Source organism: Vombatus ursinus, unplaced genomic scaffold (genome assembly GCF_900497805.2).
Source record: "Vombatus ursinus unplaced genomic scaffold, bare-nosed wombat genome assembly UNPS02014859.1, whole genome shotgun sequence".
NCBI classification, from domain to species: Eukaryota; Metazoa; Chordata; class Mammalia; order Diprotodontia; family Vombatidae; genus Vombatus; species Vombatus ursinus.
Genome location: NW_020954637.1, coordinates 5,043,687 through 5,063,754, shown reverse-complemented (window position 1 = coordinate 5,063,754; position 20,068 = coordinate 5,043,687). Strand labels below are relative to the sequence as shown.

The following is a 20,068-nucleotide window of genomic DNA, read 5'->3' as shown; positions in this document are numbered from 1 at the left end:
GAGTGTCTGAGGATGGATTTGAACCAAGATCTTGACTCCAGGCATGGCGCTCTCTCCACTGCACTACCTAGCTACCTGCTTCCATATTATTGGAGCACACTGCATGTACAAAGATAAGTAAATATAAAGCAATTTCAGGCTAGGGGATGAGGATGTGGGATCAGGAAAGGCCTCTGTTGAAGAAATGACATCTAAATTCAGCCTTAAAGGGAATTTAGAATTTTTAAAGCCTCAAAGGTGGAGAGGGAAGAGCATTCCAGGCCTGGGGGATGGCAGAAGCTGTGGGCAAGGAAGAGTAAACAGGTTAAAGTGGCTGGAAGGCAGAATGCATTAGGAGGAGCAAAGTGAAATCAGTTTAGAAAGGTTGATTAGAGACAGCTTATGGAGAATTGTAAATGTCAGGCTGAGGCATTTGTATTTTATCCTGATAGAGAGATTGTTAAGCAGGGTGGTGATCCGGTGGGAGACCCCTCAGAACACAGAGTGTCAGAGCCAGAATGGACATTAAAATGCAGAGGATCAGACTAGCTAGTTAGACTAACTGGTTGGATGTCCTGGGGTCAGGAAAAGGCCAAAGAAAATTCCAAGACTGTGTGGAGGTTTAGAGTTGGGAGAGCTGGTTCAGATGTGAAAGAATTTACTTTTTGGGGGGGGCAGGCTCGAGGCAATTAGGGTTAAGTGACTTGCCCAGGGTCACACCGCTAGTAAGTGTCAAGTGTTTGGTCTGAGGCCGGATTTGAATTCAGGTCCTCCTGACTCAGGGCCGGTGCTCTATCCACTACGCCACCTAGCTGCCCCAAGAATTTACTTAGACCTTCTCTGTAGCCACTGGTGATGACTTCAGGGTGGACCCCAAGAATGTTGGGGTGCTACCTGAAATGATGAGGAATAGACATGCGGGTCCTAGTGTCCTGAAAGAATTCACTCGGAAAGTCTCCAAGTTAAAGAAAGGCATTTATTGGGGTAATGTACCCAAGAGGGGCTGCTCCCCATGAGGCAGAGCCCCAATGGGCTCTATTCCACCTGGGAGGCAGAGTTTAGGCCTGAGACCCTGCTCCCCTAAGGGAGTAGAGTGGCCCCTGCTTCCCGTAGGAGGCAAAGGCGGTTAGCTAGGTCAAAGGTACAGTTTAAATACAATTTGATGGAATAGTGGGAAGGGGACAAGCAAGCATGGCTCCAAAATGCCTGGGATATCAGGTAGTAGGGAGGTGGTAAGCAAAGAGAACAGGAAAGGGGAGGGGAAGAGTGGTTCTGGAACTGAGGGTGCTTTGTAAGAGCACACAGTAAGTCCGTGGGGGGGGGGCTTCCGTGCACAGTCTTCTTTGAGCACTATTTAGGCTGGCCACATCCCGCCTCTCATCTCATCTCTCCTCCTGCTCGCTCCCCACCTCAAGCACTTCTTTCTGCCTCATCAGACTGGATCACTGTTAGCACCAAACAGGTCAGACTTAGCAGGAAAGACAACACACAAGGAGTTGGTGGCAGAGCTGTTTTCACACCTCTGATTGGCACCCGACAGGTGTTCAGCTTCATCTGCACCGCCCCGCAGGGAAGAACTAGGAGCAAAGGGTGAGAGGTGCAGAGGTAGATTGAGGCTGGATGTAAAGAAAAAATTAGGGGCAGCTAGGTGGGGCAGTGGATAGAGCTGGGCCTGGAGTCAGGAGGACCTGAGTTCAAATCTGGCCTCAGACACTTACTCGCTGTGTGACCCTGGGCAAGTCACTTCACTCTGTTTGCCTCAGTTTCCTCATCTGTAAAATGAGCTGGAGAAGGAAACAACAAACCACTCCAGTATCTCTGCTGAGAAAACCTCAAGTAGGGTCACGAAGAGTTTGAAAAGGACTGAAACGACTTAAGGACAACAAAGAAAAACTTTCTAACAATTAGAGCTATCCCCGAAGTGGTCTAAGCTGACTGGATAAGTAATGAGCTCGCCATCACTGGATGTATTCAAGGTATGGGGAGCATGCTGCTGCGCTCCTCCTTATGCTGAAGGTCGAGCCACATGAGCCTAAGAGGCAGACAGGTCTCAGGGGCCAGGCGCCGCGCATGCGCACAAACTCCGCACTGCGCCCCACCCCTTCGCGGGGCAGATTCTGTAAACAATCGCCTCGTGGGCAGAACGCTCCCCCTCCTCCGGCCTGTGCGCCTGCGCAGCAGCTGACGCGCGCGCAATCCAGCTCGGGCCTGCGGTCGGTGGGGTTGGTGTTGTCCGAGCCGCGGTCAAGGCTGAGGCCATGGCTCTGCGACAGGCGCTGGGTCGGGGCCTGCAGCTCGGCCGGGCGCTGCTGTTGCGCTTCTCGGCCAAGCCGGGCCCGCCGGGAGGCCTAGGGCGGGCGGAGCAGCCGGGGCCGGGCTGGGGCCTCAGGGCCCGAGGGGCGGCGGCGCCGGCTCCGGGGCCGGGGCTGGCGCCTGGGCTGGGCCTTCCCACCCGCTTCCGCTTCTTCCGGGAGTCGGTGGCCGGGCTGGCGGCCCGCCTGCAGCGTCAGCTGGTGCTGCGGGCCCGGGGCGCCGGGCCCCCCTGCGGCCGTGCTGTCTTCTTGGCCTTTGGCCTGGGGCTGGGGCTCGTGGAGGAGAAGCAGGCGGAGGGGCGGCGGGCGGCCTCGGCCTGCCGGGACATCCAGGTGAGGACCGGGCCCCAGGCAGCTCTCCCTGCCGGCCCCGGGGCTTGTGTCCTCCCCTAGGACCGCCCCCCGCGGAGAGCGAGCGCCCGAAGGCGGGGCAAGGTCAAACGCGAGCCCCAGGCGGGAGGGTCAGCTGGGGGGGAGGAGGGGGAGAGACCTGGTAACCTATGCTGTCCGAGGTAAAGGTGCGCTAAGAACGGGCAGGGAGAGACGTCTTAGTGTTTTGCTGTGCGATGTCAGCGCCACGGCCGAGCTGGGAACGGCTTTAGAGCCGAGGACCTTAGAACGTGCCGTGTCACACCTGGAAGGAATCTTGGCTCCTGGAGTGTCACAATTATAAGGAACCTTGGAACATAGAATGTCATGCCTAGAATCACCTTAAGACATAACAAGTGTCAAAGCTGGGAGGGAGCCTTAGAACACAGAATGTCAGAGCTGGGAGGGGCCTTAGAACACAATGTCAGAGCTGGGAGGGGCCTTAGAACACAGAATGTCAGAGCTGGGAGGGCCTTAGAACACAGAATGTCAGAGCTGGGAGGGCCTTAGAACAGAGAATGTCAGAGCTGGGAGGGCCCTTAGAACACAGGATGTCAGAGCTGGGAGGGCCTTTAGAACACAGAATGTTAGTACTTGAAGGGACCTTGGAACATAGAACATAGTCACAATTGGAAAGGACCTTAGGATATAGAAATGTGCTGGGACAGTCCTAGGACACACAGTCAGGACTAGAAGGAATCTTAGAAGATAGAACATTAGAACTAGAAGAGATCTTAGAACAAAGAACATCATAGCTGAGAGATTATGTGTTACAGTGGAAAGAGTACTGAATTTGGAGTCTTTGAACTTCATTTGAATTCCAGTATGCCATTTATTACCTAGCTGACCTTGTGCAAGTAGTACAGTGGATAAAGCACTGAGACTTGAATCAGGAAGTTCTGAGTTCAAATCCAACCTCAGACACTTACAGACTGTGTGACCCTAGGCAAGTCACTTCATTTGTCTTCCTCAGTTTCCTCAAATGTAAAATGAAGATAATAATAGCACTTACCACCTAGCAGAGGGGCAGCTAGGTGGTACAGTAGATAGAACTCAGGGCCTGGAGTCAGGAAGATTCATCTTCCAGAGTTCAAATCTAGCCTCAGATACTTACTAGCTGTGTGACCCTGGGCAAGTCCTCTAACCCTGTTTGCCTCAGGTTCCTCATCTGTAAAATGAGCTGGAGAAGGAAATGGCAAATCACTTCAGTATCTCTGCCAAGAAAACTCCAAATGATGTGATGGAGAGTCAGACAGGACTGAAACGAGTGAACGGCAAGCTTAGCAGAGTGCCTAGCATAGATGCTGGTTCCTCTCAATCTCATCTTTAAAAGGAGGGAGTTGGATGAGAGGGTCTTCCATTTCCAAATCCTTTAAAGCAATGTGATGTGGTACAAAGAGGTCTAGATTTGAATTCGGGTGACTTGGATCAAGCCTTGTTATTACCTCACTTTCTGACTTGACGGTGTCCAGGTTTTAAGGGATCCTCGATGCCATCTGTAGAGCCAGAAAGGACCTCATAGGTCATCTAGTACAGTCCTCTCATTTATAAAAGATGGGGAAGCTAGGGCCAAGTCAAATGAATGACATGCTCAGTTGCACAGTTTAAGCAGTAGGTGGCAGAGTAGAGGTTTGAAGCAGGCCCTCTAACTCCAAGCCTGTCGTGTTAGAGCTGGGGGTGACATCGGCACACAGAGTATCCCAGAATTCCTTGAGGGCTGAGACTTTTTATTTTGGTCTCTATCCTAGTTTTTGTGACTTTAACTCACAGGATGTCAGAGATAGGAGAGGCTTTGGAAGCTCTGTAACCCCTTAGCATTCATGGTACAGCTGGCCTGAGATTTAAAAGCAAAAAAAAACTTGTTTTAGCTATTTAGCTAGCACACAAGATCTCAATAGGGTCTAACTGGTTGGCTTTCCCTACTGGTATGTAATTTACTGATGCTAACTGTTGTGCTAGTGAGCTTAAAATGAAACAGTGATTGACACCAAATGTAATTAAATCTATAATTAAACTCATGTTGTACACTCACACTTAGGAACTTCTAACCCCGTGGCCCATCCCTATGGCTGATCTGGCCCAACATCCTTGTTTTACAGAGAAGACTGAAGCCCAAAAAGTTGAAGGGATTTTCCCAGGGTCATAAAACAGGTTATTCAGCAGCCCCAGACCTGGAACCCAGATCTCCTGACTTCTAGTTCCAAGTCTCTTATTTTACAGGTAGGAAAACTGAGACCTGAGGAAAGGAATGAGTTTGTCCAAGATCAAGTGATCAGTCATCATTTAAGGTCCTGTTTTTGCCAGGCACTGTGCTAAGCCCTCAGAATACAAAAAGAGGCAAAAGACAGTCCCTGCCCTCAAGCAAGGTATCTACAGGATAAATAAGAAATAGTTAAGAGAAGGAAGCTATCAGAAGTAAGAGGGGTTTGGAAAGGCTTCCTGTACATGGTGAGATTTTAGCTGGGACTTGAAGGAAGCTAGAGAAGCTAGGAGGCAGAGATGAGGAGGGAGAACAGTCTGGGCATGGGGGATAGCCAGAGAGAATGCCCAGAGCTAAGAGGGTCTCCTTTGTGGAACACCTGGGAGGCCAGTGTCACTGGATCAAAGCGTATGTGTTGGGGTGTAAGGTGGGAGAAGACTGGTAAGGTGAGGGGGGGACAACTGAGAAGGCCATTGAATGCCAAATTCTTTTGTATTTGTTCCTGGAGGCAGTAGGGAGCCACTGGAGTTTATTGAGTAGAAGTATGATGGATTCAGACCTGAACTTTAGGAAAACTGCTTTGTGGGTCAGTGGAGGATGGATTGGAGTGAGAAGAGACTTGAGACAGGCAGGACCTCCCCACCCCGCAGCAGGCTACTACAGCAGCCTCAACATGAAGTGATGAGGGTCTGCACTAGACTAGAGGCAGTGTCGGAGGAGAGAAGGGGGCATATTGGAGAGATGTTGCAAAGGTGAAATCGACAGGCCATGAGGACAGCTTGGCTATGGGCGGGGGCTGGGGGGGGTCTAGGATGACATTGAGTTTGGAAGGATGGTGGTGCCCTCTCCAGTAACAGGGAAGGTAGAAGGAGGCAGGGGTTTGGGGGGAGAAATAAGGAGTTCTGTTTTGGATATGTGGAGTTTAAGGTGACTACTGGACATCCCGTTTGAGAAGTCTGAGCATGTTAGGGACCAATCAGGGACGTGAACTTGTGTCTTCTGACTCTTGACCCAGGGTTCCTCCCACTACTCAGTGCCACCTCACAGCTGAGCTCAGGCCAGCCCTTGGTGGCCCCAGAGTCTATGCTTTGGCCCTTCCTGCCCTTCTGATGAGCAGAGGCCAAGGACAGGAAGCTGAGGGAGGTTCTTCACCAAGTGTGTGTCAGTGAAAGAGACGAACCCACTCCCGGCTCCCAGATCTTTCCACTGCATACTCCTGCTTCTTCATTCCTTCTCCCACATGTCCTTAGTTACTCTGTTTGTGTAGAGTAAGTGAGAAGCCGAGGGAGACGCTGGGGCTGCCAGCCTGCATGACTGGAAAGATGGTGGTGAGGGATGGAGACCAGAAGGGTGGTTTCTCCTTGGTTCATTTCTAGAGCCTGTCAGCACATATTTTGGGGGGCTTTCCTAGGCACAAGTTACTCTACTGGATTCTGTGAGAAATACGAAGATCATAATAATATCTCCAATTTACCTATGGCTTTAGTGCTTGCCCAGCATTGGCCTTTTGACAGATAGCCCCATTTTACAGATGAGGAAAACAAGGACTGGAAGTCAAATGACTTGTCCAGGGCCACTTAGCTAATAGATGCCACTCCAACCCAACTCTTATGACTTCAGGGCCAAAAATCACGGCCACTGACCTAGAGAATTACAGTTTGTTGGCAAAATGAGACACATGTAAAGTAACAAATATCACACATAAGACAAAAATGGCACAGTGGAAAGAGTGGTGGACTTGAAGTCTGGAAGACCTGAGTTAAAATTTTCCTTTAGCTATTTGGCTGTGAGCCCCTGGACAAGTCTCAGCTTTCTATGCCTTACTTTCTACACATGTAAAAGGGGGATAATAATAGTGCCTGCCTCACAAGGTTATTGTAAGGGCCAAATTAGATATCTTATAAAGTGCTTTGTAAACCTTAAAGCAGTAATTAATAATAATTAGCTCTTATTTTTATTTAGTCCCATAATGTTACGAAGCACTTTCCTCATGACAGCCCTGTGACGTAGGTGATGCTGGGATTATCCACATTTTATAGATGAGGAAACTGAAGCTCGGAGCAGTTACGTGACTGGCTGGTAAATGTCAGAGCTGGGATGCAGACCCAGATCCCTAGCTCTTGCCACTGGGCCTTGCTGAGAAGATACAGAGTAAATGGGAAGCACCGAGCGGTCGGTGTAGACAAAACCGTGGAGGAAGTGAGAAGTGAGGGGGGCACTGAAGTCGGGAAGTGGGTGCAGCAGAGTAGGGAGGGAGGTGAGCATCCCAGTCAGCAAGCATTTATTAAGCTCCTGCTGTGTGTCAGGAACTGAGGGCAGGGTGAGGAATACAAAGACAGAAGAGAAGCAGCCCGTGCCTTCAAGGAGCTTACGTTCTGGCAGGATTCAAACGAAGGCTAGCCGGTTAGATATACCAAATATATACAAGATGGACGTTTGAAGGTGGTTTGGGGGAAGAAGGCTCTAGCAGCTGGGGGAGGCAGGAAAAGTGTTGTGTAGAAAGTAAGACAGGTTTTCTGGGAGAAAGAGGTGAGGAGGGAGGGCATTCCAGGGATGAGGAACAGCCAGTGCAAAGGTGTGTTGATGGCAAATGGAATGCTTATTAGTGCATAACAGCAGATGGGCCAGCAGGGCCAGGTTGCAAAGTATATAGAGCAAAGTAATGTGTAAAAAGACTCAAGGAGCTTTTATATATGTATCTAGGATCCTGCAGGTAATTGGGAGCCATTGCAGTTTATTGAGAGGAGGCAGGAGAGGGAGATGTGTGCAGATCTAGGAATTGGAGTGTCAGAGTCAAGAAACATTAAGGGTCTACCATGTACTCAACACTGTGAAGAAGGATCTGGGAGGAGCTCCCTCTCCAGTCAAAGCTGGGGGGGGCAGGTGGTATTGAGGAGGTGAGAATTTCAGAGTTGATGTCACCTTGCAGGATGATGAATTTACAAAGATCATGAAGTCCAGAAGAGCAGGCAGTGATTTAGGAGAATCTCCTTGGCTCAGTGGAGGATAGATTGGAGTGTGGAGACTACCAAAGACACTTGAGAAGCCCTGTCCCAGGGTGATGGCCATGTGAGGGGGAGGAAGGGTGGTGAAAGACGTGGAGGTGAAGTGACATGATGTGGCAGCTGACGTCAGTGGGAGGCGAGTAAGAGGAAAGAGCAGCAGCTGACCCCGAGGCTGCAAACCTGGGTGACCAGAAGGGTGCTGGTGCCCTCGATGGCACTGTCTAGAAAGAGGGGGTGTTGGGGGTGGGGGAGATGATGAGTTCTCTTTTGGACATTTTGAATTTGTGGTGCCTACAGGACAACTAGCTCAAATGTCTGATAGGCAGCTTGTGGTATGTGCGACTGGAGCTCAGGAGAGGGGGACTCTTGTTGTCCGAGGCCGAATTTGAACTCGGGTCTTCCTGACTCCAGGCCCAGTGCTCTATCCACTGTGCCACCTAGCTGATATATCAATCTGGGGATCATCAGCACAGAAATGGTCACAGAACCCATGAGAGTTGATAAGGTCACCCAGAGAGGAAGCAATGTGAATGTGAGGAGGAGAAGGTGGAGACGGGATTGTGCAGGGGGTGTTTGACAGATGCTGTGTAGACCGGTGTGGCTGGAGCCCAGTGTCCACGGAGGGGAGAAGGGCTTGGAGGAAGCACTTCCTAACAGCTACCCAGAAGTGACGCAGATACCTCAGGAGGCAGTGGTTTTCCCCACTCTGCCGGCTTTCACTTGCGGCCAGATTCTGCAGGGCCCTGAAGGCTGTGCTTTTTGTTTAATTGTGCTGGTCACGGAGGACCTTTGAAGGCTTTTCAGGAGAGAAGCAACATATTTCTGGAAGATTCATTTGACAGCCTTTCCAGGATGAATTGGGAAAGGGTAGAGACTGAAGGCGAGGGGAAGCAGTACAAGGGTACAGGCAAAAGAGTCAGAGGACCCAGGTTCTAGTCCTGCCCCTGATACTTATTCGAGTGAACTTGGACAAGACGCTGACCTTCCTTGGGCCTTAGTTTCCCCATCTGTAAAATGAGGGAGTTGGACTGGAGGGCCGCTGAGGTCTCTTCCAGGTCTAGATTTCTGATTCTTCGAATTAGTTTCAAAGTCAGTGCACTCACCTCTAACCAAGATTTAGCATGTCCTTCAATGATGAGTCTGAAAGAACATGACATGAAGAGTCCCAAAGGTTCACCAAACTGCCAGGGCGGCTATGACACCCAAAGAGCTAAGAGCTCCTGCAATTGTCCCCATAAAGGGTCATAACGGCTTAGACCAAGGGCATAGGAGAAGGAATGGAAAGAAAAGGACTGAAGAAATACAAAAATCTTAGGTCCCTAGGACTTAGGGATCATCTGAATGTGGGGGAGAAGGGAGAGAAGGGAGGACCAGCTATTGGGGCCGGTCGGATTGGGAGGATTCCATTAGCGAAGAGAGGAAAGGCAGCTTTAGGGTGGTCGACCCATCATCAGACTTTTCCTTTTTCCAACAACACCGCAGATTTCACTCCTTATTAAGACCTTCTGTTCCAAACCGAGAGGGAGAATCAGCCTCATTAGGGACTTTGCTCTGTCTTCAGATTTCAGAAGGCCTTGGTTATGTGCAGTAGTGACCTCACGGCATTAACACATCATTAGCCTGACTGCCAGTTGTGGCACACTGCCCATCATCCTCACTGCCGTGCGCTGTACCTGTCTAATACTTGTCATCTAAGGCCTTTGTAAAAAGAGATATCTCTGTAGTACAGAGAGCTCAGAGTTGGTGCCAAGAGACAGATGGGCAGCACATCAGTAATTGTGCCAGCTGCAGAGTCCAGAAATTCTGACACCTAATCAATTATTCTTTCTGCTGTGCAGGGAAAAAAATGAGTGTTTGTAGTAAAGTTGCTTTGAACAACAAAAGAAAGAGGCTGAACAGCTTATGGCCTAAGCTCAGGCCTAGCAACAAAGGACAGTTGTTTCTGTTTCTGCTGGCTCCTAATCTGACCTTGCTTGAGTGACCTCTACCTCAGCACTGCTCTGTCCACATGTCTGTGGACACATAGGCCTCTGCTAGCCCCTTGCTTCACCAGGGCGTTTTTTCTTCCCTCACAGGAAATTTTTACCCAGAAAAGTAAACTTCTTCCTGACCCTCTGGCAAGTAGGCGTTGGCAGGGCTTCCGGCTGGAAGAATACCTCATTGGACAGTCCATTGGCAAGGGGTGCAGTGCTGCAGTATATGAAGCCACCATGCCCACCTGGCCCCAGAAGCCAGAAGGCCCCAGGGATGGGCTTCTACTAGGACAGGATCCAGCAATTGCCCCTCAGGCAGAAAGCAAGCAGAGTGCTCAGCACATGGCCACAGCCTTTCCCCTGGCCATCAAGATGATGTGGAACATCTCGGTAAGTGCATCACCCCCTCACCCCGGCTCCTTTGGAGGAAGCAGCTCTCCTGTGAGAGGACCAGTCCTGAAGGACAAAACAAACTTCTTCAGTCGATAAACAGACATCAGAAAGGATGTTTGCAATGACCAGTCCTCCTCACCCACCCTTGTGAGCAATGCTAGGTCAGGAGTCTCTAACCAGTCAGTCGTAGTAAACAAGTTGATGTCAGAGCGTTGGCTAGTTGATTTGGGGGCTTCAAACCCTCAGAGTATATAATCTGGAGTACCCAGCCCTTTGTCAGGCTGCCTTCCTTCCCTATGGTCTGCAAGCATTTCAGGGGCAAGATATGCCATCTCAGAAAAAGTCAAGTACTCTGACTTTTGTTAGAGAAATGGCCAGCCTGAGCACTTCTGTTGATTAGGTTTGGAGTCAGGAATGGGAAATAACTTGTGAGTGACAGCTATTTCACTTAGAAAAACCAGAGAAATTGATCTGGATGGGACACGGGCTCTTTCCATGAGTCTTGTGGTTAATGTGATACTCTGAGGAGAACATGAGTTTCCTCATGCCAGCCAATCAGGGCTCAACAGTAGGTGACATGTGCATGTCCCACCAAGCAGGCTGATTCAAGCCCAGCTACCAGAGCCAAGTGAGGGGAGTTTGTTTGCCCTATCACCTTTGCTTATTCCCCTGTGTTGCAGGTGCTTGGATTGTTAGGAGGCTGAGGCTTGGGGTAGCTCCAGCAGTGTGGGTCCTGCCCTTCATCCCTCACTCTCTAGGCATCCCTTATCCCATACCCTACCCCCTGCTCCCACGAGAGGGAGTGAAGACTTGGTTTGGCCTGTCACTGAAAGGTGCTTAGTGCTAAGGAGACTCTGTGTCTTATTTTGAAATAGGAGATGGGGGCTGGTCTCAGCTTAGGCCATTGGGAATGCTTGCCATGACAGTCCCCTCTGCTGTGTCTGATGCCTCTTGTGTTTGGATAATGCTCTGCTTGTTGGGGATTTGTCATAGGCAGGTTCCTCCAGTGAAGCCATCCTCAGCACCATGAGCCAGGAACTGGTTCCAGCCAGCCGCATGGCCCTGTCTGGGGAGTACGGGGCCACCATTTCCAGGTATGAGTCAGTAACCCTTGGCAGAGATTGGGGGAAGGGTGGAGGATGAGGGAACAGTGGGTCATAGTGGAAGGCAGCAGAGGACAGACTTGGCAGAGGCAACAGACTTATGCCCAGGGGCTGTGAATAGAAGTTGGCAAGAAATCACTTTGGGCCTAGTGTTGAAGAGAGCTGTCCAGGGTGGAAAAGGCTGCCTCAAGAGGTAGTAGCCTGCCCTTCTCTCCCACCCGCCTCACCCCGGGCTCTTGAACCAAGGCAGGCGATGGCCATGGAGGAGAGGGGACTCTTGAAAGCATGCTGACCTAGATAGCTGCTGAGATCCCGCCAGTGCTGAGCTTATCAGCAGCCCCCAGCCTCACACTGGCCTGAAGATCCCTAAGGCCAAAGGTTCTGTGTCCTAAGGTCCCTTCCAGCTTTTCAGTGCTCTTCTGTTCAAATTAGTGGGCTAACTTTGCTTGGTAAAGAGGCAAGAGACTGAGGGTCAAGCCATTCCAGTACTCCCAGTTTTTCAATTGCTGAAGCCCACCCCAGGATTCCTCTCTGGAAGGTTGGCAGCTGCTGACAAAATGCAAGTGGAGAGTGCCCTCTAGTGGCATCCACAAGCATGGTGCCCATATAGCTAGAGCTGGTCAGCGCTGATCTCCCTTCCGTGAGGGAGGCCTGGGATTGGTACAGGAGGAGATGCTATGGTAAATACAGTGAGACTCCCCTGGGGTAGTAGGGGAATGAGGTGTGCACAGGTGTGTGATAGCTACAGGTCTTAAGAGCAACGGAGTGCGGCAGGCATTGTTGCAAGCTGGGGTCTCGGCAGGGGCATCAGCAAGGAGGTGGCGTCAGCAAATACAGAGGCCAGAACGTTCACATATTGATATGTTGACTGGGATGTCGCATGTGGAAAAGGAGTAGTGGGACACAAAGGGAGGCAACAAGAGGATGTGGCAGAGTCCAGGCCTGGAGGCCCAGCCAGGCCAGTCCCACAGACACTGATTAAGTGTATGCTCTGGGCTAGGCTCTGAGAATACAAAGTCAATAACACAAAACAGTCCCTGCCTTTAAGGAGCTTACATTCCCTGGGTTTGAATCCAGGTGTGTGTGACATAGGATCAAATGTGGAGCCGGAAAAGACCTCGTGGGGCCTCTAGTTCAACCTCCTCATTTATCAAATGAGGAGACCAAGGCCCGGAGAGGGTAAAGTTGGAGTCTCTCAGTGTCAGAGTCAGCAGGGTTCAAACTTACCTCCTTTCACTCCAAAGAGAGTGTTCTTTCTGTTGTACCAAGCAAGTCACTAATATCTTTGGCCCTTAGTTTCCTGATCTGTAAATGAGAGAAGTGGACCAGATGGTCACCAAGGTCCCTTCCAGCTCTGAATCCCCCATCCTCTTAAGGTGTAAATGAGCTTGGGGGCTCTGCCAAGAAGTTTGGCCTTTATTCTGTAGGCAGTGGGGAACCACTGAAGAATTTTGAGCAGGTAAGTCATGTAAGTAGTGCCAGAAGGCTAAGATATGAATAATAATAGAATATGAACTGAGGCTCCTAATAGACTTAAGATTAGGTCTGTCTGGCCCCTATGTGTCATAGAAACTTAATCAATGTTGATCAGACGAATGAATAAGTAGTCAGCATTTTCTCAAAGACTTTAATATAAGCTGCTTGTAAGGAAGAAGTAAATGGTCTTCCAACCCAGTACGTGTGATCTTAGACCTGGCCCCATGCTTTGGAAGAAGGGTCTTATGTAAATACCTGGTCTCTGCCATATTAGCATTTCTTATGAAGTTGGAGCAATAGAATTCTACTTTGCGTGTTCAAGGCCTGGCCTGATGTGTGCTCTCACTTTGACTAAAACAGAAAACACGAGAGAGGTTCCAAGCAGCTGGCCCCACATCCCAACATTATCCGGGTGCTCCGGGCCTTCACCTCATCTGTGCCCCTCCTGCCTGGGGCCCTGGTGGATTACCCTGATGTCCTGCCTCCAAAGCTCTGCCCCTCAGGCCTGGGGCACGGACGAACGCTGTTCCTTGTTATGAAGAAGTAAGTGCCAGTGAGATCGGTGGGAGCCTGGGCCTTGCCTAGGCAGCTGCCTCCGTTTTGGAGTGTGAGAGCTGGCCATGTACACCTGCATGGTTACTGCGCAGTGGGAGATTTTGGGGGTTGTCTGGGAGAAAGAGCCTCCAAGTGGCATTTGTCAAAGCTTAACTAAGAAGAGCCTCACTTTGGGAGTAGGGTGTAGTATAAAGAATACTGACTTGGAGACAGGAAACCGGGCCTTGCATCTCCTCTCTGGTGCATAGAGAAGAATTACTAACACATTTGTAAAGTGGGGACAGTAGTCAATGCACCAGCAGCCCCATGAGGTGTTCTCACGAGAGCATTTTGTAAACCTTTAAGTGTTATAAAAGTGAGAGTTATGTCATTTAAGTCAACCTAATTCAACAAACATTAGGCACCTACAATGTGCAGGACACTGTGCTGAGTACTTGGAAAACAAAAAGTAGTCCTTGCCCTCAGCAAGCGTACATTCCACTGGGGGAATTGGGGGAATACGCTGTGTGCTCTGCTAACTAAATGCAGAGTCCACATGGAGAAAAACAAAGTCATTCCAAGAGGGTTTGGTTGGGTGAGACAGCTGCTGAGCCCTTTTTCAGACCTCGAGATTCTGAGATGCTGGATTCAAATGCTCCCTAGTTAAGACGTGTGTGTTACTCCCTCCCCTGGGCTCCACAAGCCCTGCTGGCTGTCCTGCTGAGGTGGGGATTGGGCTGGTGCCACAATGTGCCATCCTTTGGGTTTCAGGACAAGTGGGGGAGAGTGTAGAATGCAGAGTGGAAATGAGAAGACAGGCAGGTCCCAGAGAGAGACAAAGGGAAGGTACCAGAGATGGGAGATCAGCCGCTCAAGTGAGCCTGTCTCCCTCTCTGCCCAGCTACCCCTGGACCCTGCGCCAGTACCTGCAGCTGCGCCCTCCAGGCCCCCGCCTTGCCACCATGATGACCCTGCAGCTGTTGGAAGGGGTGGATCACCTGGTTCAGCAGGGCATCGCACACAGGGACTTAAAGTCGGACAACATCCTGGTGGGGTTTGACTCAGGTAGGTGGCCGGCGATTGTATTCGCTGAGAAGAGCCTCTCCCAGAGCAGTCAGCACAGGCTCTACTGCCTGTCCTGCCTTTGCCCTTTGCTCACGGTCCCTTCCAAGGTGTGATGCAGAGGTGAGATCCACCTCCTTCTGCGGAATGTGTCACCTCTTACTGGGGGAGGGTGGATGGAACCCCCAGAAGACTTGTGGATCTCCAGCTTCCTTCCTGTTGCCCTGGACTGGGCCCATTTTAGGTCTGGAACGTGGGCAGCTTTGCAGTTGAGTTAGAGCCCTGGATTTGCAAGTCAGAGGACCAAACCATTTGTGTCTAAATCCCCTGTGAGGCCTTGGAGAAGTCAGTTCTCTCTGAGCCTCAGTCTCCTCATCTTTATAATGAGGAAATGTGTCAGCTGCATAAATCAAGGTCAGAGAGTCACAGGATTCAGAGCTGGAAGGGATCTTAGAAACCACCTAGTCTAACTATCTCATTTTACAGATGAGGAAACTGAGGTACAGAGAGGCTGGGTGACTTGCCTGGGGCCATACAGCTAGTCTTAGTTAGAAGTGGGATCTGAACCCAGGTCTTCCTTATTTCCAGTGTAGCGCTCTGCCTATCACTTTGCTTCTATCTACAAGTCCAAGATCTCAAAGGTAGTAAGATGGCCTTTTGGAGCCTTACAACTCCAAATCCATAAATACTTCTATGGCCTTTTTTTTTTTTAATGCAGTTGATAAATAGTAAATGGCCACTGTTTTTGTCTGTCCCTTAATTTTGAATGTTTGCAGATTGGGTTTTCTTAAAAATCAATGGACATCCTTTACCACACTTGGTCCTCCAGTCTTCTGGTATGCCAATAAGAGAAATGATTATTAATAACCAGTGATTTGGAGAGATCCAGATGTCCCCCCTTTTTATAAAGTCCTGATTTCAAAAGCTCAGTTTCTTGAAGGACATTACTGACAATGAATTTGGACTAACTTTCTTAACAATTTTGATCAGACCCTGCCCAGGTGGGGAAGGCATTGTGCTCCACTCAGGTTTGGGTGGGGATAAATTCTTTAACTAGATTGCCCAAGGCTGGGGGTAGTCTCTCTTTGACATGATGTCACTTTCAGCCCCTCATTGTAATATCATCCTTTCATTAATTGTTAACCAATCAGAGTTGATTGTTACCCTCAGAATACTCATTTTCCAATGGACATATAAGCTCACTGTCGTGATAGTCTTTGGTCTAAGAGAGAGATGGCCAAATGACCATCCTTTTATTAAAATGCTGGCATTATTAATAGAATGATTTAATTATCCTGAAATTACATCTCTCAAACTTTTTAAGCACCACACCAGCCATTTTCCCAAACAGACCCTGTCCTCACTGCCCAGATTCTTAGCTCCTTTCACCTGTCTTCTGCTGCTACGGAAAGAGTGAGAGGCAGCAGCAGGTTTTGGGAAGTGCCCTGGACTGGAAGTTGGCAACGTGAGTTCTGGTCTGGTCCTAACTTGCACTGTGACATGGAAGGAGCCTCTTCCCCTCGCTGGGCCTCAGCGTTCTCATCTGTAAAATGAGTGGGGTTGGACTAGGTCCCCTCAGCCAGTCAGGGACCTGTGGCTTTAGTCCTGAAGTCAGTGGGGATCAGAAAAGGGAGGGGGGGGTTCCTCTCCACTGACTGTTCATTGGCCCCTACCTGTTGCCTTACCAGCTGGCTGCCCCTGGCTGGTAATAACAGATTTCGGTTGCTGTCTGGCTGATGAGAGCATCGGCCTGCAATTGCCTTTCACCAGCTGGTACGTGGACCGGGGAGGAAATAGCTGCTTGATGGCTCCTGAGGTAACTCTCGCTGTGTGTTTGTCGTTAGGCAAGAACCCGTCCCTGGATCTGCTGGTTGGATTTCTTCCCCCATTACACCATGAATCCAGGACCTGACACTCCATCACCCTGGAGGACCCCTTGATCTTTGCATGTGTGTGGTGGGCATAAAGAGCACTGCATCTGGAGAGGGAGCTGGGTTCCAATCCAGGCTCAGACACAAGTGGTGAGACTGGAGACAAATCACATTACCTCTGAGTCTCAGTTTCCTCTTTAAAATGGAGATAATACTTGTGAGGAAAATGCTTTGTGAACCTTAAGTGCTGCATGAGTGTGGATCATGTTTTCTGGCCCATAACACCCAACAAAGACCTTTTCTGACCCTTATTATGAGGACATTTGACCTTTTGTAAGTTCTGTCTGAGCTTAAAAAGGACATACAGGGTTCTCTAAGTAAGGAGCAGGGCCAGCAGATGCCCATTCAGTGTGATTTTGATTTATGTAAATGGACCACATGACCTACAGTCTTTATTGAAACACCAGTAACACAAAGATGGTAGGTGTTCCACCTTTTTCTTGGTTCCCATGCAGGTGTCAACAGCCTGTCCTGGTCCTGGGGTAGTGATTGACTACAGCAAAGCTGATGCCTGGGCAGTGGGAGCAATTGCCTATGAGATCTTTGGACTCCCCAATCCCTTCTATGGACATGGCAGGACCCAGCTGGAAAGCCGCAGTTACCATGAGTCTCAGCTTCCTGCACTGCCAGAGAATGTGTCCTTGGATGCGAGGCAGCTGGTGAAGGCACTGCTCCAACGAGATGCCAGCAAGGTGAGGACTGACGTCAATCCCACTTCTGTCACCGTTAGTTTGTTACCTGGGACACTTGTCTTCAGGCCTGAAAACTCAGTTCACCTCCAGGGCCTGCCAGGTTGTGATGAGCATTAACTAAGAAACTGGTAGGTACCACAGTGAGAGAGTTACTCATAATCTGTTTCCTAAAGCTGAAAGCTAATCCTCACAAGCTTAAAGTGTCTTGTTTTTCTGCCAAGCAGGAGGCCATCTAGACAGATGATTGGTCAGAATCCTAGGAATTTCAGTTCATTTTCCTCTCTTTGGGGGAGTATATAAGTTGTTAGAAGGCATTTAGAAGAAAGGGCAGAGACAAGATGGTAGAGTAGAGGCCGCAATCCAGCCAGACTCTCAATATTCCCCTCCAACTTTATAATAACTCCTCAAATCAAATTCTGGAGCAGAAGAACCAAGAAAAGGGCAGGATGAGACATGTCTCCAGCAGTCTGCAGGAGAGGTCTGTGACACTGGGTGGGGGACAACCAGGAGCACACACAGTGGCAGTACCAGCATTGGGCCTTGGAGGTGGTGGGCTGTCACAGCATCAGCTTTGGGAGTCTACCACCCAGAGATGGTAAGGGGATGATTAGACAGCTGGAAAGATGTCCAGAAAGAGATTACAGGGTACCCTGAACTGACACTGGATGCAGGACCACATACTATTTGGCAACTCTATCGTCCATACCCAGTTCCGGGTCTCAGGTCCATGGCAGAGGTGCACCAGCACTTGCAGCTTAAGAGAAGCTGGGGCGCTTCCTGGCTAAAGGCCAGAGCACAGACCATAAGAGCAGTAGCCCACACCTCTCCCTAGATCACACCTCCTTGGAAGCACTGAAAATTTGCAGACTCCCCAGAACTAACTGAAAACAGCAGCAGGAAAAAGCCTGACGCTTGGAACAGTACCTCCCTTCCTCCCCCAAGGTGAGCAGAGCCCAACTTTAACATAAAATTCAAAGTCAAGAAATAGGCTGGAAAAATGAGAAAACAACAAAAAGAACACGACCATAGAAAGTTACCACGGTGACAGGGAAGGTCAAAACACAAACTCATTTTTTTGTCTGTTTTCTTTTACAACATGACTATTATGGATATGTTTTGCAAGACTACACATGTATAACCTATATCAGATTTCTTGCCTTCTCAATGATGGAGGGTGGAAAAGGGAGGAAGGGAGAGAATTTGGAACTCAGAGTTTTAAAAACAAATGTTAAAAATTGTTTTTACATTTAACTGAGGAAAAATAGAATACTAAATTAAAAAAAGAAAGAAAATTTTTAAAAATGAAAAAAAAAGTGTGAGCTCCTCGAGAGCAAAAATGAAATAAAATATTGGCTTTAAAAAAAAAACTCATAAGATGAGAAAGTCAAAAGCAGTTATATCTAAAGCATCAAAGGAAAATGTGAATTGGTTTCAGCCCCCCCTTCCCAAAAAAAATTCCTAGAAGAGCTCAAAAAGGATTTTAAAAATCTAATAAGAGGAAATAGAGAAAAAATTGGGAAAAGAAATTAGAGTAATACAAGAAAATAATGAAAAAAGAGTCAACAATTTGGTAAAAGGCACAAAAAAAAGTACTAAAGAAAATACCACCTTAAAAAACAGAATAGGCCAAATGGTAAAAGAGGCACAAAAATTCACTGAAGAAAAGAACTCCTTAAAAAGCAGACCTGGCCAAATGGAAATGGAGGTACAAAAGCTCACTGAAGAAAATAATCCTTAAAAATTAGAATTGGGTAAGTGGAAACTAATAACTCCATGAAATACTAAGAAAAAATAAAACAAAGTCAGAAGTATGAGAAAATAGAAGAAAATGTGAACTGTCTTATTGGAAAAACAAATGACCTGGAAAATAGACCAAACAGGGATAATTTAAGAATCATTGGACTACCTGAAAGTCATGATCAAAAAAAGAGCCTAGACATCATATTTCAAGAAGTTATCAAGGAAAACTGCCCTGATATCTTAGAACCAGAAGGTAAAATAGGAAATCAAAAGAATCTACCAATCACCTCCTGAAAGAGATCCCAAAATGAAAACTCCCAGGAATAGTCAAATTCCTGAGCTCCCAGAGCAAAGGGAAATTTAATAAGCAGCCAGAAAGAAACAGTTCAGATATTGTAGAGCTACAGTAAGGATCATACAAGGTTTGGCAGCTTCCAAGTTACAGGAGTGGAGAGCTTGGAATATGATATTTTGGAAGACAGAGGAGCTCGAATGACAACCAAGAACAAGCCACCCAGCAAAACTGAGTGTAAGTTTTCAGAGGAAAGAAATGGATATTTAATGAAGTAGAAGACTTTCAAGCATTCCTAATGAGAAGACCAGAGCTGAATAGAAAACTTGACTTTCAAACACATGACTCAAGAGAAGCATAAAAAGGCAAATATGAAAATCATAAAGGACTCGATAAGGTTAAACTATTTATATTCCTACACAGGTTGTAACCCTAAAAAAGTTATTATTAGGGCAGCTAGAAGGAGTTTATATAGAATGAGGGCACAAGTGTGAGCTGATTGTGTTGTAATGATCTGGGGGGAGGGGGGAACGAAGGGGTGAGAAAGAGGGATGAACCAGGATAAGGGGGAAGGGACAGCTAGAAGGGGGAAAATTATCTCACAATAAAAGTGGCATGCAAGGGAAAGCTTTTACAGCAGAGAGGGAAATTGGTGGGGGTTGGGGGTGGCTCACAACACTTGAACCTCAGTCTTATCAGAACTGGTTCAGAGAGAAGACTACCCATCCAAACTCAGTTTGGTATATCTATCTTAACCCAGTGGGGCAGGGGTTAAGAGGAAGGGGGAGGAGTGGTAAAAGAGAGGGTAGATTAAGGGAGGCAGTGGTCAGAAGCAAAACGGACTTGAGGAGGAACAGGGTAAAAAGAGAGAGAGGACAAACAATAAATGGGATGTAATCATACCTGTGAATGGAATGAATTCACCCATAAAACAGAAGTGGATAGCAGAATGAATTAGAAACCAGAATCCAACAATATGTTGTTTACAAGAGAGATACTTGAAACAG

At 48.5% G+C, this 20,068-nt stretch overlaps 1 protein-coding gene across 1 annotated transcript in view; it reads left to right on the top strand.

Moving 5' to 3' along the window:
* The first annotated feature begins 2,222 nt into the window (after positions 1-2,222).
* The window catches only part of PINK1 (PTEN induced kinase 1), a 20,255-nt gene continuing 2,409 nt past the window's right edge, over positions 2,223-20,068 (top strand). The window contains exons 1-7 of the mRNA XM_027841472.1: positions 2,223-2,624; positions 9,941-10,228; positions 11,225-11,325; positions 13,171-13,353; positions 14,246-14,409; positions 16,095-16,222; positions 16,793-17,029. Of these exons, the coding sequence (XP_027697273.1) occupies positions 2,238-2,624; positions 9,941-10,228; positions 11,225-11,325; positions 13,171-13,353; positions 14,246-14,409; positions 16,095-16,222; positions 16,793-17,029 (1,488 nt within the window). The 5' untranslated portion in view covers positions 2,223-2,237. The remainder of the gene's footprint in view (positions 2,625-9,940; positions 10,229-11,224; positions 11,326-13,170; positions 13,354-14,245; positions 14,410-16,094; positions 16,223-16,792; positions 17,030-20,068) is intronic.